At 48.4% G+C, this 24,701-nt stretch overlaps 1 protein-coding gene across 1 annotated transcript in view; it reads left to right on the forward strand.

Moving 5' to 3' along the window:
* Positions 1 to 24,701, forward strand: part of TRMT61B (tRNA methyltransferase 61B) — a 356,558-nt gene that overhangs the window by 106,781 nt on the left and 225,076 nt on the right. Inside the window, exon 3 of the mRNA XM_069608720.1 lies at positions 19,587 to 19,777. Within this exon, the coding sequence (XP_069464821.1) occupies positions 19,587 to 19,777 (191 nt within the window). The remainder of the gene's footprint in view (positions 1 to 19,586; positions 19,778 to 24,701) is intronic.

Raw genomic sequence — 24,701 nt, forward strand, 5'->3', positions numbered from 1 at the left:
GGGGATGTTGGGCTGAGATCTATTGTGGCATAGTTTCAGTGGTGCACAGTTCTTGACTGTGCCATTAGTGTATAGTTAAGTTGTATATTGACTATGCTGAAAGTAGGTGGTAGGGTGATGGCCATCTCCTAAAGCATCATGGGGCAAGTTCCTGAATGAGTGCATAATGCCTTGGTTAATTTCGGTTGGGTGGTTTGTAGTGAAGTTTTCAAGGTATGGCGGGGTGATCCTTCTAAACCAGAGATGAGGAAGGAGGTATATGGGTTTTATTTGGTGCACAAAGCGTTCGGTGGAAGGCGTTGGCTCTGTTGGTCGGATGGCCCATTGATGAGTTGTTTTTATTTTCATGATATCCAGTAGTTTGAAGAGTGCTTCTCTGGTCTTCTTGATGGCTTCTTTTCCGAGTAGGTTGGAAGGTGGGCAAGGAAGGAGTGGTTCCGAATGGACGATGGCCGCTGTCATGGGGTCTGTGATTCTTCCAGGAAGTCTTTGCTGGTTGACAGATCAAGTGGAAGGTGTCTGTTTGTGTTTGTGTGTGGGAGTGGCAGAGGAGTAGTTCTAGGGAGGTGAGCGTGGTGGGTTATAGGATTGTGCAGGCCCATGCAGTCTTATGGATAACTTTGAGACCTCTGATTCTTCAATTCTGGTGGTGGTTCTGTATAATGTAGCCTTTGGGGAATGAGGATGTTAGGTTGAGGTGGGAGTGGAGAAGGTCTCAAGATTGAGTGCTGTGAAGTGTTCATGGATAACCTGAAGTTGTGAAAAGGTGTGGCTGGAGTATGAGCAGAGGTTAATGGGATGTGGATGGGTTGAGTGTGTGTGTGGTGCACTGGAGATGGTGGGTTGGCTTATCTCCAATTGGTGTATACCTGTACTTGATCAGGTGACTTAAATTAGTTGCTGAACAAAGAGTGCTGCCATATTTTAAGGGGCATATTGCTCTTCCCTTAAGAATCATCTTGGTCAAGTAGCCACCTGGCATCTGACCATGCACATCCATTTGTCCGTCAGTGGCCCAGTGGAAAAATAGAATGCATATAACTGAAAGGTGTGTGGTAATGCATGTTGACAGAAGCTATACAATATGACCGAATTGGGGCCTGAAAAGGTAAGCACTTCGTGTAATTGCTTGTTTGTTTTTTAAGTAATTTATTGAGGCAGAAGGGGAAGTGTGAATGCGTCTGGTTCTCTGCAGGTGCGGACATGGCAGAACAGTGAATACGGAATTAAGATTCCTTCGTTGGGTGTGTTTACAGTTGAAGACTTACTCAAAATGGATTATCATATTTTTTATTACCTTTATTTCAATTTATTGCGACAATCCTATGTTACAACTGCTCTTGACTTAATCGCTAGTTGTAATTCGAGCCAAATAAGAGCGGTATTCCATCCAGATGTGTCAGGGTCTAGCTGTAACTGGGAGGGTGTTCACATACTGTTCCTCGTTTTCCTGGTCCCAGGTCAATGCAAGCGAGCATACTCCTACGTCCCGTCCCCTTTCCTCCATACTTAAGGGACATCTCTCCGTCCTGTGGGACGGGACCGGAGCACTTTGTAAAAAGCATCCAAAACAAAATGTTTTCAAGAATGTGTCCTTCCTCTTTCTTGCGCGGGGCCCGGCACGCGGCCGTAACCCCACCCACCTTGGCTCCGTCCCATGCATCGCCCATCAGTCCTTTTCTCCGCTCTTTCGGGACTGGACGCACTTGCATCCTCGGAAGATTTTCTTCCCTTTTTTCCTCTCTGGCTCTCGCTAGCGATCGTGTACTAGTCTGTCTATGTCGTTCAAACTAGACTTTCCAGATTGTTCATCGTGTCACTGTCGCTTCGCGAGGGCGGATCCTCATCCTCTTTGTTTAGAGTGGTCCGGATCACCGTTGGGACTCCTGTTTTTACTGCGACTCCCTTTCGGTCCGGGCACTTCAACGTCGGTTGGTGTGGTGGGAGGAGGTGTTCCGACGAACTCCTCCTTCACATTTTCAGGCGTTCATCGACGAGAAGAAACAACGCCCGGTAAGTTCTTTACTTTTCAGAGCATCCCGGCCAGGGGATACCTTTCCAGGTTCCTCTCAGGCCGTGAGTAGCGTTGATCGCTCTGTCACCGGGGTTCGCACTGAGGTGCCCATTGGGCCTAATAATTGTACTGGAGTTTTCTCCGAGGGTCTCCATAAGGGGCCTGTGGATACCGGAGCACGCTCCGAGGCGCCTCCTGTCGGGGCTGTTTGTAGACCCAGTTCTCTGTTGGCTTCCCTCAAAAATAAGACCGGGGTGCACCCTGAGGCATTGGTGGGGCTTGCTGTCACCGAATGGATGTCCAAGGCCCGCGCGGATAAGGCTGTCACCGGACGTGGGTCTGAGGTCCCTCTTTCAGAGGCTAAGGCTATCAACATTTCTGAGAGGCCTGACAAGGCCTTGCCGGTGAAGGTTTTTTCTCACCGTTCCCGTTCTTGCGGCGACACCAGATCTGTTGAGGGGGCGAAGACGGAAAGTTCTTCTTTTACTGGCAGTGCCGAGGATCTTCCTGGGAAGGCTAATTTGGCAGTTGGTATGTCGCTGAAACATTCCAGGCCTAATAGTACCGGCTCTGCCGCGATTCCTTATGTTAAGGCTAAAGTTAAGACCCCTGATCCATCGACGGGGACCCCTGCCTCACTTCCTCACGTGCCGCAGTTCCCCTCGGATGATGACAAAATGGCGCCTGTTCCCACAACAACCGCGGTAGCCATTTGGGTGCTACCCCTACAACTACGCCATTGGGCTCAGATGTAGGGCTTGGTTCCTTGGGTGAACATAGAGTCCCTTGTGCGCGTCCTTATCGGCCAGTTTACGATTGGAACGCCCAGATGACTCTTCCGCACAATGTTTCGTTGCCTGCGGTGTCGGCACCTTTGATTTATGTGGGTACGTCAGTGGAGGGGCCAGTGTGGCACCCGTCCCTGTTACGTCCCTGGATTTGTCCACCTCATGAGGCCTCCTCAGGTTCCGAAACAGTCCCCGGAGGTAAATTTCAAATGCTCATGCGTACCGACCCATGAGGGAGTATTTCAAAGGGCTTTTTAGGGTGATATGTCCGCCCGCGCCTCTGGCTCCACCCGTTCCTCCAGTGGTTCCGCTGGCGCCTCCCTTGCCTACGGTGCCTTCCCCGACTCTTCCTCCTTTGCCTCCATTCTCCCCTGTGGACAAGGCAGCGCCTGACACAGCTCAGCAGGATCCTGACCTGTCGGATAACGCACAAGGCGATCAGGACAACGAGGACCTCCCCCGCTCTATCAGAGCTTTTCATGACCGGGTACTGGACATGATGAGCTTCTTAGATGTTCCAGTGCCCGAGGCACCCGCTCCGCAGGAGGGCGTGCTTTCTGGGGCGTTCACCCTGTCTCCCTTGGAGCGTACCGGCCTGTTCTTGCAGAAGGACGTTCTGGCCGAGGCCCGCAGAGTCTGGGAAAAGCCACACTCTGGACTTTTTGTCAATAAGAAAATTGACGCGAGATACAGGCTGCATTCTTCAGAAGAGGTGGCCCTGTCATCTTGTCCGCCCCCCTCCTCTACAGTGGTGGTGGCAGCCACTTTGCAGTCCAGGACTGCAGCATCCTCTTCCACGACAGCTACTCGGGTTCTGGGAAAGGAGGACAAGCTCCTCGACTCCCTCGGGAGGAAAATCTTCACCAACTCGGCCTTGCATCTCAGGCAGGCCAATGCCGAACTGGTGTTAGTGGGGGCTAATATGCGGATGTGGAAAGGTCTGTCGGAGTTTGAGGAGTTCATCCCGGTCGAGAAGTTGGAGGACTTTAAGGGGGGTTTATCTGACGCCAGGGTCTTGGCCCAGGATCTCCTGGAGGCTGCGGCTCATCACATAGACACCTCGGCTTGGGGCCTTATGCTGGGGGTTGATACCTCACGGCATGCATGGCTGCATGCCACTAAATTCTCAAAAGAAGTGCAGGACAAGGTGTTGGACCTTCCGTTCGATGGTAAGGAGCTCTTTCATTCTACAACAAATGTGATGTAGAGCTCACCAAGATGAAGGATAGCACTCAGACAGCTAAGTCCTTGTCGGTCCTTGTTAAGACCCCTTTCAAGACACACAGACCGTTGTCCCACAGCCGACCCTCCTCTGGCTTTAGGGGCTTCCTCGACCGGAAATCTCGCAGAGTGGATACCCCTTTGGGGAATAACTGCCGTAGGCAACAACAGTCTCGGTTTTTCTTCCGCTCCTCAGCCGCCTCCTCAGGTTCAGGTGGCAACACCACCGAAAAACCTGCTAAATGAGGGTTCTCAGCGTTCGCACAAGACCCCGGTGGGAGGACGCATTGCGTCTCATTGGGAGGCATGGCAGACCATCACCGAAGACAGATGGGTCTTGTCAGTCACTTGGGTGGGCTTCTGCTTACCCCTACCCCCTTCCCCACCCTTCAACCCTCCTTTTCCGCTGTCTGGCTCGCCCTCCCTCAAAGCCGAGGTTCAGAGGCTTCTGGACCTCAGAGCTGTGGAACCCGTTCCCCTCGGGGAACGAGGGGAGGGCTTCTATTCCCGGCTGTTTACGGTGCCCAAATCCAACCAGGCTGGCCTGCGCACCATCTTAGACCTTTCCCAATTCACTCTTTTCCTACCCCAAGAGAAATTCAAGATCACGCCCAGCCAGATAGTCTTCCTTGCAGATGGGCGATTGGCTCAGCGTGGTGGATCTTCAGGATGCGTACATGCATATTCTGATTTGGAATCCACACAGGAGATATCTGTTTCTCTTTGGGAGAGGAGCACTTCCAGTTTCGAGTGCTTCCTTTTGGCCTCAGCTCGGCGCCGCGTGTCTTCACGAAGATGTCGGTGATTGTGTCCTATCTTCGTCTGCAGGGTATTATTGTATATCCGTATTTGGACGACTGGCTCTTACGCAGCCCTTGTCCGTTGGAAGCAGCGGGCAATCTTCAGTCTCTCCTTCAGCTCCTGTTCCATCTTGGGCCGTCGGTGAACTGGCAGAAATCTTCCATGACGGTCTTGCAGGACTTTATTTTCCTGGGTTTTCGCTGGAACACGATTGACTGCAGAGTGTACCTGACCAGGGACAGGATGGCAGATCTGTTAGCCTGGTGGTTCCAGAGGCTTCTGGGCCTCATAGCCTCGTGCGTGTTTGCTGTTCCTCTTCCTCGTCTCAAGATGAGACGGACCCAAATGGCTCTTCGGAGCTCTTGGCGTCAGGCTGTGGACCCGGATTCCAAGCTGATAATGATTCTGGCTTCCATCAGTGGACCTGGAATGTTGGTCATCTCTCAGCAACCTGTCGGTGGGTGCGGGGTTTCAGGACCCAGCCCCTACGGTGACGATCACGACAGACTCCTCCCTCTTGGGGTGGGGTGCGATGTTAGATCTTCTACAGGTCTTGGATCTCTGGTCGCCTCAGGACAAGCTCCTCCACTTAAATCATCTGGAGCTTCTGGCGATCTTCCTAGCGCTCAGGGCGTTCAGACCGATCATAGCCAACAAGGTGGTCCGCATACGCACAGACAATGCGGTTTTGATGTATTACATCAACAAGCAAGGGGGAACCAGACCCCCCACCCCCTGGCCCCCCTCGTGGTCCTGTCAATCAAGATTTGGGAGTGGGCCGTGCTTCATGGCGTTTGGCTGCTTGCAGTACACATCCCTTGCCAGCTGAATGTCACAGCGGATGCCCTCAGCCGGCGGACAGTGGTCAGCTACGAGTGGGGGTTGAAGGCGGAGGTCCTCTCATGGATTTTCTTGCGTCGGGGCACACCGGAGGTGGACCTCTTCGCTATGGCAGTAAACAAGAAGCTTCCTCAGTATGCCTCCAGAGGGGGGCTGGGAGCCTCCCCTCTGGGGGATGCCCTCGAGATTCCATGGCACAACATGAGAGCTTACGCCTTCCCGCCTCTGCCTCTAGTCCATCGAGCAATAAGAACTCGGTGAACTGTTCCCTTCTACTCATAGCCCCGTGGTGGCCGGCCAAGTTTTGGTTCTCAGAACTTCAACACCTGTCGGTGTATCCGCCGATCAGGTTACCAGTGACCCCCCGATCTTCATCAGGGTAAACAGAAGATGTGGCACCCCTCTCCACAATCGCTCAGCTTGGCGGCATGGTGCCTGAGTTCAAGTCTTTAGAACATCTTAACTTGTCTGCGGATAACATGCGTATTCTCCAGGCAGCCAGGAAACCCTCGACTAGATCCCAATATAGAATTAAATGGCTCAGGTTCTGTCATTGGGGTTTGGAAAAACAGTTGGACCCAAGGGGGGCTACGATTGACACGATGCGGTCTTTCGTATCCTCCCTAGCAGAGTCGGGTGTTCACGTTCTGTCATGCAGAACTTACCTTTCAGCGGTGTCCGCTTATATCTTTCTATGGACCAATGCTCTTACTCTCGGTGTAATCCAGTGGTTAAGAGGTATTTTGCAGGCTTGACACGCCTCTACCCTCCAGTTCGTAGTCCGCACCCGCCGTGGGATCTAAATGTAGTCCTGACGGCGTTGTGCCATAAGCCTTTTGAACCAATGGCCACGGTGGACCTCAAGTACCGATCGTGGAAAGTGTCCTTTTTGGTCGCTGTTACGTCAGCAAGGCGGGTGAGTGAGCTCCAGGCCTTGTCGATGGAGCATCCCTTTTTGGTCTTTCAAAAGGATAAGGTAGTCCTACGGACGAATCCTGCTTTCCTGCCGAAGGTGGTAATTGAATTCCATCTGAATCAGTCAATCTCCCTGCCGGTCTTTTTTCCGAGCCCTACCTCCGAGGCAGAAAGGGTTCTGCATTGTCTCAATATCAGAAGGGCTCTTAAGTTCTAGCCGGACAGAACCTCCGCGCTTGGGAGTTCTCAACTATTCGTGACCTTTGGTAACCCTCAGGGTAAGCAGGCCTCTAAGGCGACTTTTTCTCAGTGGATCGCCGCCTGCATTTCAGAGTCTTTCACCATCCAAGGGCTGAAACCTCTTAAGGGTATTCATGTGCATCTGGTGCGGGGCAAGGCAGCCGTGGTTGCTTTTCAGAAATACGTTCCCTGGGAGTCCATCGCTAGGGCAGCTACTTGGGCCTCCCCATCTGCTTTTTGTAAGTATTATTGTCTTGACATGAGCTCAAGAGCTGATGCTCAGTTTGGTCCGGCTGTGCTGAAGAACCTTTTTCAGTAAGGGATATTTCCATCCACCCGTAGTTCCTGTTCGGTGTACTTGGGAATCTCCCATAAGTATGGAGGAAAGGGGACGGGAGGTAGGAGTATAACCAAGTTACTCACCATAGTGACCACCTTACTCCTAGTCCATAGTCCCCTTTCCTCCATACGCCCGCCCGCCGTCCCCTCTAATAAGGGTCCTTTGTTATTGCTAATAGGTCTCTGACCTGGTGATAGAAAAGGACTGATGGGCAATGCACGGAGCGGAGCCAAGGTGGGCGGGGTTACAGCCGCGTGACAGGCCCCGCGCAAGAAAGAGAGGAAGGACACATTTTTGGAAATGTTTTGTTTTGGATGCTTTTTACAAAGTGCTCCGGTCCCGTCCCACAGGACTGAGAGAGGTCCCATAAGTATCAAGGAAAGGGGACTATGGACTAGGAGTAAGGTGGTCACTACGGTGAGTAACCTGGTTAATTCTTTCTCTCTTGGGGGGCGGTGGGGGTTCCTATCTTTCCATTTCAACAGAATGTTTCTTTTGGCAATCATGCATCCCATATTCACAAACACTCAGTGTCTGTTACTTTCAATATTAGCCCACATTTCAAATAGTGCCCCGAGCAGGTTTTTCTGCAGCTGGGAGCCCACCACACCAGACATGTCAAGAATTTTGTCTCAAAACTCTTTAAACTGAGGACAATCCCAGAACATGTGGAAGTGATCTGATGGTGTAGAGTGGCATCTGAGGCAGCACTGCTCCGTAGGTGGGGACATTTTGGAAAGCCTAGCAGGCGTGTAGTATAGCCCATGTAAAATCTTAAATTAGCCCTTTTGTCCAGTATCATTTTGTAGAGGGTAGAGAGGATGTGTCTGCAGTCCCGGAGTTGGCTATCTACGCCAGTATAGGTGTCTCGGAGGATTCACAGGGGTACTCCGGCCATCTGGCTGACACCGCTGAGCGGGTTCTATAGTATTGGTGCCATTTCCCTCCTGTGGCGCTGTGTCCAGGCTTCCAGGTCTCAGGTGTGAAGAATTTCCAGCCCGGAAATGGGTCCGCTAGTGCCCTGTAGCCCAATCCCTCCCACCTTACTTGGATTGCTCCATCCCGCAGTGGTCTTAGCCAAGGGAAATTCCACATTGGAAGCCATCTGTAGTATGGGTGATCGACCCCTGTAAGGGTGAATATTAAGTGCCAGGCTCTCAGCGTGGAGGAGACCGGGTCAAATGGGGAATCATCTTTATATTGTCGGTCAAACAATAGTGTCTTGAAGTCCGTGCCACTTGCTGCTAGTGTTTCTAACTTGACATGTGGAGGCGGTCGCTCCATAATGTACCAGCATGAGGTGAATTGTGCCTGAGAAGCTAACCAGTATAGTTACAGGTGAGGTGCTGAGAACCCTCCTCTCTCATATATGGAAGTCGGTTCCACCCATTTTTTGCAGACCGCCCCAGAATGCCACAAGAACTGCGCGAGGAGCGCATGTACCTTGACAAAGTAGGATTTCCCGGGTCAAATCTGGACATTAATAAAGATGTATAGCAACTTGGGTCATGGCGTCATTTTAAATGGGGAGAGTTTGGCGACAGTGGAGAGCGGAAGAGATACCCACCCGTGTATTCTATTTTCCGTGTGAGATCTGACTGCTTCGTAATTGTCTCACAGTAATGCAGTGTGTGTTCTAGATACCATCACCCCCAGATATTTGATGTGTTCCCGGGGAACACCGCAAAGGAAAGGTAGCATGACAATCGTGGGTGCTATCTGTAAGTGGAAATATTTCAGATTTGGACAGATTAACTTTAAAACCAGAAATGTCACCGATTTATTTAATATCCAGTAGAATGGGATCAAGATTGGTATGTGGGTCTCTGACGTAGAGCAACACATCAGCATATAGGGAGATTATCTCCGGCGGGCCAGCCAATCGAACGCCTCGTCGACTGTGTTGCTCTCTGATGAAGTCTGCCATGGGCGCAATGGCTAGAGCGAACAAAATAGGGGAGAGGGGCAACCCTGTCGGGTGCCTCTTTCCAGCTGAAATTGCTCGGACATGCAGGAGTTAACGAACACTCTGGTCAGTGGTTGTGTATACAATAATTTAATATACTGTATCATGGTTGGACCTATTCCCATCTTTTCCAGTGCCACCCACATGAATTCCCACAACACCATATCAAAGGCTTTTTGTGTATTGATGGTTACCGCCACTGCCATTGCCTGGGGGTCTATCCTGGCTATAACTTTAAATAGTGGCCTAATATTTAGCGATGTGGATCTTCGGGAATGAACCCGGCTTGGTCGGGATGGCCCAGGTGTGGCCTCAGCGGGAGTAGGCAGTTGGCAAGGACCTTAGCAAAGATTTTGGTATCAAAATTAATTAGTGATAGTGGCCTATAAGAGCAGCGTTGATCACTAGGCTTGTCTGGTTTAAGGAGTACCGTGATCACAGCCTCCCGAATTTAGGAAGCAGAGAATCGCAAAGAGATTCCTCCCATACACTGAGGATAGGGGCCATTACCGCTGCATATTCCCGGTAGAACTCTGACACGAGGCCTTCCCTTTGGGTAAATTGGCAATGACCACCATAATTTCTTCGTGTGACTGGATTGTCGAGCGTCTCCCTGGCCTGGGCGTTAAGGTGTGATAGCGGAATGTCCTCTAACAGTGCATGTATGGACTGTTCACCTCAGGGCTGTTCTCCAGTGTACAAAGTGCGGTAAAAGTCGCGGCAAACTCCCACCACTTCAGTGTCTGCCCCCTTAATGCTACCATCCTCGTCAAGAATGCAGTCTACCTGGGCGCATCCTCTCTGTACCAATCTCAACAATGTTCTCCCCGGTCTATCTCCCTCTCCGTACCTCTTGGCCGCCTGAGAGTGGGAGAAGTAGTGAACTTCCCTCATAGCATGTGCCTCAAATGTTTAGAGAGCCCTGCGTTTTTGCAATGGCATGTGGGGGTTAGGGGACTGGGAATATTCAGTTTCAAGCCTCTTAAGGGCATTTTCAGATTTCTCTAGATCCCTCTGTATACTCCCAAGTACCCCTACTTCCCTGGATATCGCCATCCCCCTAATATAAACCTTAAAGGTCTGCCATCTAATACCCTGGGAGGTGGATCCAGCTGCATTGCAGGCAAAGAAGGTATCGATATCCTTAATCTCTTTGTGGAACACTATGTCCTCCAGTGCAGCCGCCTTAAACTTCATGGTGCAGCCGTTACGCCTGCCACCAATGAAACCGGAGAGTGGTCTGACCGTGTACGAGGTCTAATATCCACGTCAATATCGTTCTCCATCAACAAGCCGGAAATCAGGAACATATCTATACGAGATGACATATCATGCACCGAAGAGTAAAATGTATAATCCCTCGTCTGGGGGTGTGCTATACGCCATATGTCGCGTAGGTCCAGTATCTGTATGGATTATCATATTTAATGATTAACTTCACAGGCAGAGTGATCTGAGCTGTGGTCTTGAGATTGACATGTAGACTGACATGTAATATGTTCAGTTGGCTCATATGCCACCCTGGAATATAGGCATCAACAAAATACTCCTCGGGGAAGAAGGACAAAAAGAAAAGACTAAGCTGTGGTCCTTAGCTCACCAGACACAGCACTGCAGACCGATTTAGGCTGCGAGCTCAGAAATAGTTCTGTCAGGCCTTCAGATAAGTGGGGTATCTGGTCTTTATATGCATTCAAATATTATAAATGCAGATTTGTTTGTCCAGGCATATCCTTTGCAAAGCAGTTTATTCCTTTCTCTTTGAGAAAATGCAAGGAAGTGCAGTGGGGAGGGCAGGTGACTTGACGGAAACCATCTTTAGATTTGGATCAATCTGCAGGCCACAGACGACCTAACCAAGAACAGAGGTTTGGCCGATGAACTATATGCACAGAGCTTGTCGGGAAGAAACGGCATGTGGAGGAATGAGAAATTATTTTTCGAAGGGATTGTGTCCTCAGACGTATACCTCATCTTAGATATCTCCTTCCTGCTCTGCTGGCCTCGGAACATTTTTTCTCTAGAGGGCGCTGCGCGTCGACGTCCCTCGACAGCCGCCGTATCGACGCCGACGTCATCCTGGCTATAAAGGCCGCGCGCAGCGCCCGTTGCTCAGTTCCGTTTTTCCGCGCGTACTCAGTGCCTCGGAATACCGTTGCTCAGTTTTGTCAGGTTAAACCTATTTACCTCGAGTTATTCGATCCGTACTCGATGGCTTCTTCGTCGGAACCGACAACTCCTCGATCAGGCTTCAAAAAATGCCGAGATTGTGGGAAAAAGATGTCGCTGACTGACCCTCACAGAGTTTGTCTGTGGTGTTTGGGAGCTGAACACCATTGTTCGGAGTGCGAGGACTATATGTCCATGACAGCTAAGGCCCTGAAGGAGCGTAGGGGGAAGCTGGAGAAAGGTAAGACTTTTAAAGCTTCTTCTTTGTCGACGAAGTCGAGACATTCGTCTCCTCGTCACCATTCGCGCTCCAGATCTCGGAGTGGGTCTCATCACTCCTCGAGATCGAAGCGCTCGAAGAGGAGACGTCGAAGATCCCCTTCTCCGTCTTCCTCTTCCTCTGTTTCGCCAAAGAGAATCCCGTGCCCCACGAAACATAGTTCCCGGGCTGAATGGGAGGGTCTTCACCAAGTTAATGTCGGTAGTGGCGGCAAGTCTAAGGAGGGAAGGGATTCACGTCTACCCCTACCTGGACGATTGGTTATTCAGGGCTGTTTCTTCGGAACAAGCTCAGATCCAGCTTAATCACGTGTGCCACTCACTTCACAGACTGGGCTTCTCCCTCAATTTAAAGAAGTCACAAATGATACCATCGCAGAGACTCCAGTTCATAGGAGCGATCCTGGACACTTCCCTGGGAAAAGCCTCGCCACCAGAGGTGAGGGCTCAAGATATTCTACAGATGGTTACCAAGTTCCAACATGCCCAACGTCTCCCAGCCTTCGACTTTTTGAGGTTACTAGGCCTCATGGCATCCTGCATTTTCCTAGTGCCAGAGGCTCGCCTGGGAATGAGATCCCTCCAGTGGGCACTGAGGACTCAGTGGTCACAATTCTCAGGGAGAATGACAGATCTTCTTCAGGTTCCCGACAGAGTAGCTCGAGACCTTCAGTGGTGGGCCTGCCAGGAGAACATTCTGAAAGGAGAACAGTTTTGGCAACCCTGGCCGGAGATAACAGTAGTCACAGATGCCTCACTCACGGGGTGGGGAGCCCACGCCAACGACTTGACCATCAGCGGTCGTTGGTCTCCATCGGAGTCCAGACTACATATCAACCTGTTAGAGCTGAGAGCCATCAGACTTGCGCTGAAGGCGTTCCTGCCAGCTGTACAAGGTAAGAACGTCCTGATAATGATGGACAACACAGTGGCCATGCATTACCTCAACAAAAGAGGAGGCGTAGGATCACTACCCTTGTGCAGAGAGGCGATGCAACTCTGGTTTTGGGCAATCCAAGAAGGAATCTCTCTATCGGCAGTTCACCTAGCCGGAGAGAAGAACTTGACAGCGGACGCTCTGAGCAGGCAGAGCACAGTCTCCCACGAGTGGGAGCTAGCTCAGGAAGTCCTTTAAGAGATCTTCGCCCTTTGGGGAACCCCTCAGGTAGATCTGTTCGCCACCAGCCTCAACAGGAAATGCGAAAGGAGCTCTGGGAGACGCGTTCATAGTGGACTGGGAGTTTCCGCTTCTGTACGCGTTCCCACCGGTCCCTGTCATTCCTCAAATGATCAGGAGGTTGAGAAGATTCCGGAGAACCATGATCCTAATTGCCCCGGATTGGGCCAGGAGAACGTGGTACCCGGACCTTCTAGACTTGTCCATCTGCCCTCCAATTCGACTTCCACTCAGAGAAAACCTACTCTCGCAGAAGGGAGGTCAGGTTCTCCATCCAGACATCAAAACCCTCAACCTTCGCGCTTGGCTTCTGAAAGGCTGAGGTACAAGGATTGGGACCTCCCTGATGATGATATGGAGGTGTTGCTTTCGGCAAGGAGGCCAGCAACAAAGTCTTTATACCGCTGCCGTTGGAACAGATTTTGCAGCTGGTGTAGAGAACAGAATATTGACCCTTTTTCATGTGGTACACCAATGGTTTTGTCCTTCCTACTATATTTGGCAAATTCAGGCCTTCAAGTTGGCACCATTAAGGGCTATCTCGCAGCGCTACCCATCTTTAAGCGCACTGCGGAAGAACCATCCTATTTCAAGTTACCCTTGGTAATACAATTTCTTAAGGGGTTAACCAATGTTTATCCCCCAAGACCATTCCAAGTTCCCCTATGGGATTTAAACTTAGTCCTAACTTTCCTGATGGGCACACCTTTCGAACCACTCCATTCTTGTTCGTTAAGATTCCTTGCCCTTAAAACTGTTTTATTAATAGCAATTACATCTGCTAGAAGGGTGAGCGAATTACAAGCTCTTTCTTGTAAACCCCCTCATACAATCTTTCACAAAGACAAAGTTGTCCTGCAAGTGAAGCCTAATTTCCTCCCAAAGGTGGTTTCTGAATTCCATATCGCTCAGAAGATTACCCTACCATCTTTCTATCCTCCTCCTCACCCGGGGAAAGAGGAAGAGAGGTTACACAGGCTAGACCCTAGAATGGCTTTAAGTTTTTACATCAGTAGACTAGCCAGGATAAGACAGGCAGACCAGCTGTTTGTAGGTTACACAGGTCACAAGCTGGGGTTACCTATAACTAAGCAGACCATTTCCAGATGGATCATCCTAGCCATTCTGGAATGTTATAAATTGGCAGGAAAAGAGCCCCCTCAAAACCTTAGGGCTCATTCGACCAGAGGTATTGCAGCTTCATCGGCCCTCAAAAGAGGTGTGCCGGTTAAAGACATCTGTGCGGCTGCTACATGGTCGTCTGTCCATACCTTTACACGATTTTACAATTTGGATTCCTCCTCCAGTCAAGAGACTAGGTTTGGAAGGGCTGTACTGCATTCTATTTATCAATAGAAGACAGCATGAAGTCAGTACTCCCTCCTCCAATAATAGAATACTGCTATGGGAGCATATCTAAGATGAGGAATACGTCGGAGGACACAATCCCTTCGAAGAACAAGTTACTTCTTACCTTGTAACGTTCTTTCGACGGGATGTTCCTCCGACGTATTCCTCATCGACCCTCCCATCCATCCCCGCAGTTCTACTTCCCTTGTTGTTGCAGCTTACGCTCCTTCAGGGTGATTAGTTTAGTCCAGAAAGCATATTTGTGGGCTACAAAACGGAACTGAGCAACGGGCGCTGCGCGTGGCCTTTTATAGCCAGGATGACGTCGGCGTCGATACGGTGGCTGTCGAGGGACATCGACTCGAAGGACGTCGACGCGCAGCGCCCTCTAGAGAAAAATTTTTCCGAGGCCAGCAGAGCTGGAAGGAGATATCTAAGATGAGGAATACGTCGGAGGAACATCCTGTCGAAAGAACATTACAAGGTAAGAAGTAACTTGTTCTTCTGTTCATCTTGATTTGATTTGTAGATTTAGAACGCACTGAGAACGAACTCAACCGTGTGAAGGTGCAGATGGGTCATCAAAATAGGAGACAAACAAAAAATTGTGCGGGAGCCTGTTGGTCAGGATGGAAAACCTATTGAAGCCCTGATCTCCCTGCCACCCAACCTTCCTCTTACTTAATGAGGTGCATCTTTAGAGCTTTCCGGAATTGATAGTGAGTCCGTGACTCATGGGAGATTGTTCCAAAGTCTGGAACAATAGACTGAGAACCTTTTTGTCTCCTTTGAAACGCATGCAGAGAAAGGAATAATCAACAGTAATTGATCCCCTTTCCGCAATGTCTTTGGTGGTTGGTACCGGTTGATTTTATCCTCAAGATAAGAAGTGGCCAGTGAGTTCAGACATTTATATATCAGACGGGCCACCTTGAAATCCATTCTATTGTCCACTGCTAGGCAATGAAGAGTCCGGCGGGTGGCGGACACATGGGAGAAATTACCCAGCAGGCAGACAAATCTCACAGTAGAATTATGCCCTTTTTGCAACCCATCACCTATTTGTTTTTATTTGCTTGCAGCTGGTCGCTGAGAGAAAAGAAACCAGGGAATCTGGGCTGTGCATCATGAAACTTCATTATGAATGCATGGCATTTATTACCTGTACTATTTTAGAATTCGATCAGTAGTAAGAGGGAAAACGGTCCATGAGTGCGGGGAGGCACCCTTTGTAACAAATGATGCTGTTGATGAACACTTGCATTGCACATTCATACTTCATAGCAGTTTCTGTGTCCAAATATCAGTAAAGTATTGAACAAGTTAATGTGTGGGAGAGTGTAATACATTACTTGACGCCGTATCCATTGTTTTCTATTCAGTTTTAAGTTTAGACGTCAAGTTCATTTATCTCTACACTGCTCTATTTCCCAACCTTTTAAAGACTTAATGAAGAAAGAGGCTCACCTGCTCCTGATTTGTTTCCAGCACTGCCACCATCTTATCTAATCTCTTCGTAGAAAAGAGGGGACTACTCCTCTTGACCTTGTGAGCCCAGTGTAAGGGTGCAGAATTAAGACTCTGACACTGAGGGGTCATGGTGATTATTACATTGTATTGTAAAAAGGAAAATAAAACCCTGTCTCGCCCTCAGTCTAAGAGGGGTTTCTCCTGCCTCAACTGAAATAACTAGTGTCAGAATGTCCAAATCAAAAGTCCCAATGTCAGAATCCCTGTCCCTCACATCTAAGTTTAAACTAAAGTTAATGTGTGGTCTTTCCAACCCAAAGGGAGTGGTACCCTTCCCCTGGACAAAAGACAGTTCTGGAATCTTCAGACCTTGAAGAATGGGGGAATATCTCCCTTCCCCGGCCTTGTTCTGGCTCTTTGTAAAGTTCAACAACTGTTGGGGGAAGTCCTGTTCCCTGGTTGGCTATTCTCAGGCTTCTTTTCTGTCCCTGGGTTCAAGACCTGATTGGTAGACCTGGTTCCTTTTCACCTGGCATAATTGCACACACTAAAGGAGCTTGGATGTGTTTCCAAACTGGAGAGGGTCCTTGTCTCTGGGCGGCAGACCTGGTTTCCTCCCACCAGACGCTGCGGCGAAGGACAGCAACCTGGATGCACTTCCAAGCTGTGGTGGGTCCCTGACCCTGGTTGGAAGACCTGGTTTCTTCCTACCGGGTACTGTGATGAAAAAGAGCAGACTGGATGCACTTCCAAGCTGTGGTGTCACATACAGACTTGGTTTACTCGCCTGCCAAATACTGCATGTACTGTTTTATCATTTTTCACAGTTGTTTATATGGGTGCAGGTCTCGGACTCGCCCTTCTGACTTCAGTTTGCCACTTTGTAGGCTTGGTTCACTCCCCTGCCAAGCTTTAGTACAGGCCAATGTCCAATCAATCATTTCTCCCATGGTTGCAGGGCCCCATACCCTCCTTTCCAGCCTCTTACCTCATGCCACCACCTCCTTAGGCATTCAGCATCTCTGTTCACCTGTATAACTTACTGCGTAGTAATCGGCTGCTCCGCAGCAGCTGTACTCTGTCATGGTGCTCTGGTGGCATTTGGGAGCCTCTCTCGCGCTGCAGTCTCTTCGGCGTTCCCGGCAGAGCAGTTGTTTCCCTGTGCACTCCCTGGTGCTAGGGGCTGCCTGGAGTTTCAGCCTGCCTTCTGGCCGTGTGGTCCTCACGTCCTGCACCAGCCTTGGACACTCTGTTCTAGGCATCCCAGTCAGCTTCCGCCTTCACTCCTGGACACTGCTTGCTCTTGCGCTTCCTCTAGGGAGGTCTTGACACATCGTCAAGTCCTTCTTTACTTTAACTTCCAATTGGCTGTTGAGAACCACTAGAATGCACAAAGTGGTTCTGGTAAGTATTCTGTACTGTTCCGTGCCTCCTCCTCGTCCTAGTACTGAGTGAGGCATGATACAACTCACTAGAGATCTTCCTCATCTCAGTACTCTCTACTTTTGCCGGGCTACAAATGTACATGTTATATGAGTGTAGGGGTAGAGCTGGAGGAGGTGAAGGAGCAGTGGGGGTCTAAGGTCAGGTGATTGGCAGTGATACCGCGTTCTCCCGATATGGCTGTCACTGGTCCCAAAGGGTTTTCCCCTCTGAGATACACCCGCTGAGTACCACCCTTATCTGGTAGCGGCCTCACCACCCTGATCTCATGAGAAGGGGCTCCCCCCTGGGAAGCAGTGACGACATTCTTGGATTCGTCACACCAGGCAGCAGTGTTTAACTTGCTGCTACAGGGGAGCAGTGTTCCAGGGCTTACCCTTGGGTTGGACTTACGGAAGTGCTCATTCTAGACCTTACCAGCCATTAGAGACTGTCCTTTTGATCCCAGGCATGTGGAGCTGACCGAAGCACTTCCATCCTGGTGCATACATGGCTGGCATGAGCCCTCCCTCCCCCCCTCCACAGTCTCTTGGTTAGACACCTCTGCATGGACGGATGCGTGCCTGGAGGTGGATTCTGAAGTTTTCAGCAATGGTGAACATTTTGCTAAATGCATAGTTTCTAAAAAAAAAATTGTAGTTTTGGACCTTGCTATTGTACATGCTGCCATTTTGATGCAGCGTGGTAAGCAAACTATTATTATTGGGGTATTTGAACGCAGACCTATCTTCGGGAAGCAACAGTGTGCTTTATAAGTCTCGGGGAGGAGGGGGAGGGCATCACACAGCAAGAGAAGCAGATTGATGAGGATTAGGTGAGTGGCTGGGTGCATTGCTTGAGTGGGAGGAATCCATTATGGAATGTGGAACAGAGTGTTCTGGGTATTCCAGGTATGACCGTTAATTGACACACAGGATGGGAGCCCTAACTGAAAGGACGTTGCTATACAGCTCACCTATTTAGCCTTTCTATTTTACCCTGTAACTAATAAAGCAGCTCTTATCTCCACTTACCTGGCTCCAGAGGGCTTCCTCACTTGATGATGACTTACCTGATGCTTCGGGATACTAGAATTTTATGGCACCGAGAGTCTAAGAACCAATGAAGAGACGGGTGGGTTCTGCTGGTAGGCTGTAGCAGGAGCACAGATTTGGAAGAAATGTCTGTGAATTAGAAGGCCGTTGAGTGAAGAAGTGCTGCCTGCTGAATCCAGTAAAGAGAAGTCTGTAGTGAGAAGCAAAGAGTTGAGTGGCGTCTAGTAAAGCAGTACTTATGCCTACTATCATGGCTCTCTACGTAACTGGAGCCTGGAAGAGGAAGGTCCATTGCAGCAGTGGCAGAGGTCTGTTTCGGCAGAGCGCCCTTGTGGTCATAGAGCAGAATTCTGGGCCATGTAGTTTCCCAGTGCAGTGGCAGGTGGTGCGGCGTGTGTGCCTGTGCTTCTCCCGTACCTGAGTGACCGATTGCCCCTTTGGAGCATCTTTGGGCTCGGTGTGGAGATCAGTTAGTGCCCACCCAGGAGCGGCATCATGGGACTTGCAATCCCTCATCTCTAGGCTGTGCAGCATGCTGGCTGCCAGAGGGCAGCGTAAGGGAAAGTCAGCTCTGTATGTGCCCAGAGATCATTGATGGGCAAGTGTCCGCGAAGCTCCGTGGCGCTTTTAAAAATATCACAGCCAGGCTGGGAGATCCGGCGAGTTGAGGATTTTATGTTCCAGGATGCCTGCTGTGTGCTCTGACCAGAAGATGGCCTCATCAGAATTGCTCGAAAGAAATATTTCAGGTAATATTTTAATCTTAAGGTAGTGACTGATCACCACTATCTTGGATTAATGCAAGCAACAAGAGAAATCTGTAAAATACCTCCTATAGTGTGAGCGATGTTATATTTAAGAGGGCGGGCACTTTGGCAGCAAGGGCACTACAAGCAACCAGGGAAGTAAACGGGGGGGCAGATCGCCCAGTCTCTGGTTGGGTGTGGAGTAGAGGGTGTGTGGATCTAGGTGTTTTGAAGGAGCCATTCCTTTAAGAGGAGGGTCTTGAGCTCCTTCCTAAAATGTAGAAGTGAGGGGGCAAGTCTAGTTTTGATGGGAAGGGGGTCCGACAATCTGGGACATAGACAAAAAAGGCCTGTGGTCTGGTTCTTAATTTCCTGCACTGGCGTTCAAATCTGCATATTCCCTCGCAAGTCTTCCTGTTTCGCTGAAGCTCAACATTTCCATGCATGGAAACTGATACTAGTCACAATAGTAGAGATAACGTCATCCTTACCTTCCGAACTATAAAAGTTGTATACAATGGCCTGCCATGCTGCTTTGGGGAAGATGGGAGTGATCATTTTTTGGCAATTTCTAAGGCAGGTACCCTTTTCTGCTCTTGCATGGCCAGTTTTGTATTTAGTGTTTATTCTACAAAGAAAATGCTAGGAATAATTGCTCAGCCTCTTCTTCCTACACATTTCTCTGAACATAAAATGAATGTACTATATTCTTTCTTTCTTGAATGCTCTGATGTTGACAGAATCTTTGTTCATCTTTCTGTATGCTGAAAATAGCTACTTGCTTTTATTTCAGCTGGCGTAGAGGGGCGTGTTCTAAGTTTTGAAGTTAGAAGTGATCACCTTCATATTGCTAAGCGCAATTATCAACGTTGGCGTGATGCTTGGGAAATTGGCCGTGGAGTAAAGTGGCCAGATAATGTAACGTTTTTCAACAAAGACCTTTGTTCAGCGGAAGAGGAGATCAGCTCTTTACTATTTGATGCAGTAAGTCCACCAATTTATTAATCTTCCCATAATGAATTGATAATGGAAAAAAAGCTGCAATTTAAAACTTAAAAAACCCCAATTGTTTTTCTATTACTCAACCCCCCACCCCCTTACTTAACTTCTCTTGTTGGGTCTGCGCCAAGATATCTGGGTATTCTGACATACTGCGTTCTCTTAATCTACAGATAAGAATGTTCCCCCGTTTAATCAGCAGACTTGCTGCTAAATCAGAACCATCCTCTTTTACAGTCCATATTATTTGTAAATACATATTGCCCTACAGACAAAAGAAATAACGGAACCAAGAAATCTGCCTAAGTTCCACGTGTGTATCCCTATGCGTTGTATTTAAGTTCAATTTTGTTTCCTATAGTTAAATATTCAGACCTTCCCACCAAATACATTCTACACAAGTCAAGATTCTGGCTGGCTCTGTCAAATAGAGGATTAAATGAATATTACTGTCGGTTATGTTTCCATAATATGTCTGGATTCTAAAGACCATTTTAAAAACGTGTCTCTTCCAAGCCCGTCAAATCTAACTTTACTCATAGCAAGCCAGAAGGAATTTTATTTTTGACATGTAAAAATGTGTGGATCATTTTCCTCATGCAGCCTGCTACCTTCCTTCCTTACTTATTTATTTTTGTTGTTCTGTAGTTCCTCTTGAATCCAAAACTACCTATGAATAGTGAAACATTTCTTAAAGTGGGTAGGTTTAGTAAGAATTGCTAAGGGGTAGTTCTCTTTACTTGCTTTGCCGTTTTTCAGGTAGACCTCTAGTGTATATTAATCCCCTTTTTGATTGTTTTGAATCGGATCATCCATGAAAGCAGCAAGTCAATTTTTCCCAATATCTGTCAGTCCGTCAGACTTTTTAAAAACTTTTTTTTTTTATTGGTTTTGAGTAGTGTACAGAGATGGAAAAACACACACACATTAGTAGCCATTACTAACGACTAATAATCCCCTCTTGGCTGGCAAATTTAGTCGACCGTGTAGCAATGGTCGTCTCAGACAGTTGTCTCAGACGTCCGACATTTGTTGCACCTTCAATTGGTTACCCACTCTTTTTAGTTACATTTCATATAATCTGTAAAAAAAATAAAGCAACCACAGTGGCTCTCCACTCTGATCTCATCATCCAACCTCGTCCTGTGCTGTGTAAACGGCACAAATATGTACAACATGTGTCCATTGTGTTCTTCGGCCTAGAGTGTCTGCAGGAGGTTACAATATTGTGCACGCAGATTGTATTGTGTCTTTTACTCTGAATATGTAAATACATTCTCGAGGTTAGACCTGTGACCGTCTCCTAACTGGTTATGTCTAAAAGTTCACTTGTGGCTGTGGTTTCAAAAAATCTGGCCTTTAATATATCAATTTGGTTTCGTGATTCTTGTGCTGGAACTCACTGTTAACATGTCTGCCCACTTAGTGATACCAACGATTTCATTTTCTAATAATATTTGCATCAAATGTAATCTACGGGTCCTGTATTCTTCAGCAATGGAATTGATGAGAAATCATAATTCTCTCCTTTTTATATTGCCTATTTAAAATCCTGCCTAATGTGCACATTTTACTGGATCTAGACGAGGCAATAGGCGATTTAGCCTACTGGCCAGCAGCATGGTTAACAATGCTGGGGCACGTAGCTTTTTCTCTATTTGCATGTGTGGCAAACCCATCTCAATTTGTAACTGGTACTCGGCAAAATGTGCTTGTGAGATATACCGTTGTGCAATGCCAAACCCATACATGCAGAAACCTAGGGCAGAATAGGTACCTATCGGTGTGAAATTCTCTGTGGGCCAATCTAAGGAACTCATGGTGGCAACAGGTAAGACGGACTCAAGTGATCACAGTTCAAGGGTGTTTATTGAATAATGAATGCTGTATGCAGGTTGGGAAAACACCTATTCTAAACCTAAATCTAAGATGGGAGCAAGCGTCAACCATCAAATGAAAAATATGGCAGTCCTAGTGGCGTTGTGTCAAATAAAAGGGGCCTATACTAAGAAACCTATTGCCAAACATTACAACGAATACAAAAAAGGGTGTGGGATAATGCTCAAGAAAAGAAAGAAGTGTTCTCGAATAATATATCCGGATGCGATAGCCTGGGTCTCACTTGCCCACGTTTTGAGCACAGGGTTAGGTGGGATCATGGAGCACAGCACACACTCGAGCTTTCTCAGCACGTGATAACGGGTCAGTTTTCAGGGCCGTCAATGGCCAAGTCTCGTTTCACTTTGAAAGTCTCTTGCCTTGGAAGGCCTGATGTGTTCAAAATAATAAAACAAAAGTTCCTTCAACCAAATGAAAGTTTGTTAGGATGATAATGGTTCACGCCTGGGTCCCTCTCTTCCGGGCACTGACCCTTCTCAATTCTTAACCACAGTTCACGTATGGTGATGGCTTCAATGGTCCCCCTCTTCCGGGCGCTGACCTCTCTCGTATCGTATTCCATAATTATATATATCAGTTATTTTCTCAAATGAGGTTTGGATGATAGCTTCACCCCTCGATCTCCCTCGGTCGGGCGCGGACCCCTCTTGACTGCCATTACCTGGGTGATGGCTTCACCCCTGGATCTCCCTCGATCGAGCTCGGACCCCTCTTCTCTTTAGCAGGATTTATCTTCCCTTAGTTTTTCAATGTATTTTCAAACCGTTCATAGTGGACATCCCTCGGCCAGGTTCACGTCTTTCAATGCACTGTTTTTTCAGGACTTTAGACTTCGCCCATCTCGTCAGCCTTCCTCGGTTGGGTTCACTCTTGCCAACTTCTCATTCACAATTTTTCAATGTCGCTGGGATTTGCTTCCCTTGTTTCCTATCACTGTGGGATTCACTTCCTTTTCTTTCACACAGTTTGTAGATCGAAGTCTTTCGATTGTACAGGGATTTTGCTTGACCTTCAGTATGACCACTTTGACCTATTTCGGTGGCTCTACTACGACCTTCTGGTAGCTGCAGTTTCGCTCAGATGGGGATCAACCAGAGTCTTTAGAGTTAGCATCCATGTGGTGCCGGTTTCCCTCTGCAGTTGGTCTCCTCTTTAACACTTTTGCCACTTTGCGATTCTTAATCAACACAGCCCGGTTCTTATCGATTCTCCCCTCGACTCACTGGTTGTGATGAATCACTTGGCTTTCCTCTTTATTGGAGTCCAGGCCGGTACTACGGTCGTGGGAGCTTCCCTCACTCCTGCTTCTCGGCGTATGCTTGCCCCATGTACAGTTGACATCTACTGCAAGACACTTGTGCTATTGTTCGCGGTCTTGGCCTCTACTCCCTGAAGGTTCCATGGGCCTTGGACGACCCTCTTGATTCCTACCGCCTTTCTGCTTCTCTTGAACTGCAGCGCCTGATTAGCCGTCTCGTCGTGCTGTCTACTGTGCTCGCCTTACTCGTACGGTGCTCTCTTGCTCCACCTTTTTTCCTTGTGGGGGAAAAGGAAGGGCCGTCAGGTGTGTGTGATTTGTCAATTGCCTGACTTTGTCTGACCCTTGTCGGGACATGGCAGGTAAACAGTCTTATTACATGTCCATTGTTTTCTACATCAGGGAAAAGTGTGGGTGTCAGAAAAGGGAAGGGTTGGAGTGTCAGAGTATCTGACGGGACTGGATAGGGAAGATTTGTGAAATGGACGAGAATGACCGGGATGGAGAACAGAACATAAGGGATTGTGGCAGTAGCAGTGTTCTGTCCTAGTAGATTGAGTGTTTGGGACAAAATAGCTAGAGGAATGTGGAAAAGAATGTCTGGGGTTGTTTGGATGAGATGCAAGCGGGTTAGAGATCTTAGAAGATAGTTTTTGTACGGAGGGTTTATTGGGACTGTAATTGTTGGTCACTTTCGACTGGGAGTTCAGAAAGTGACGATCAGAGGGATGTGAAAAAGAAGGATCAGAAGTATTTGGGTATGTAACGGGAAGACAGGGAATCTGGGAGTTTCCTGCAGCCCTGGGTTTTGGGTTCTTACAGGGTTTGGGAAAGACAGATGGATTATTGGCTTTGGCTACAGAAGATTCATCAGGAGGGGAGGGGGTTTAGAATGGAAGTATCCCTCAAAGGTCTTGGGGATCTCATTCTCCTCTTCTCCTTCCCCGGTATTATACTGCGTCTCACCTGGGGCATTTCCCCGAGCACAACCCCGGGCTCCCCTCCCCAGGTGATCCTCCCTCGCTCATCCTGGCGCTCAGATCCCCCCAGGGTTCGGATCCGAGAGCGCCATCCCTTCCATGTCCACCTGTATAAGGGATCTTTGAGGTCTTGCCGGGAGAATACCCTCCGGTTTCTCACAGCCAATGAGGAGGTTTTTCCACAGTCCAGCCACTCTCATATGTTCACATACTAAATCTCGTAGAGCAAGCCTACTCCTACCCTAGCCTCTGCTGTCTTTACGCACTCCTAACACCAGCCATCCACCCAGCCCCCTCCCTACCTTTTGCCTTCTTTCAAAAATTCATCAAATCTTTTATCTAGCCCGTACCTTATCATCCTTCTGCCATACTCCTTCTTTCATCCATATTTTTTCAACCTTCTCCCTATTTTTTTATGTATGATTTAGTTCAGTACAAACTGTTCATAAAAGAATAGAAATTTCCTTTAGTCCACTAGCTTTCCATAAAGGGACAGCATTTTAGGAGTCATTCACACATTTGAAAAGTTGCTCTGGCAAGTTTTGTTCCTGCTACGACTAGTGACTTTTTGTCCAAAAAAAATAAGAGCCACCATTAGTCCGTTTTTAAATCTTTGTTTGCGTTCGCTAGCATGACCGTTCTTATCTCAGACAGGGCTTTGCACTCAAGTGTCTTATAGACCGTGTTGGTTTTGACAGAACCAACAATACGTCTCCGTTTGAATAATTTGCTTTCGCATTCCTAAGACCTGTCTCGTTGGTAATATGTTTAA

The sequence above is a fragment of the Ambystoma mexicanum genome, chromosome 4q (assembly GCF_040938575.1).
Source record: "Ambystoma mexicanum isolate Mex_15411 chromosome 4q, UKY_AmexF1_1, whole genome shotgun sequence".
Taxonomy (NCBI): Eukaryota; Metazoa; Chordata; class Amphibia; order Caudata; family Ambystomatidae; genus Ambystoma; species Ambystoma mexicanum.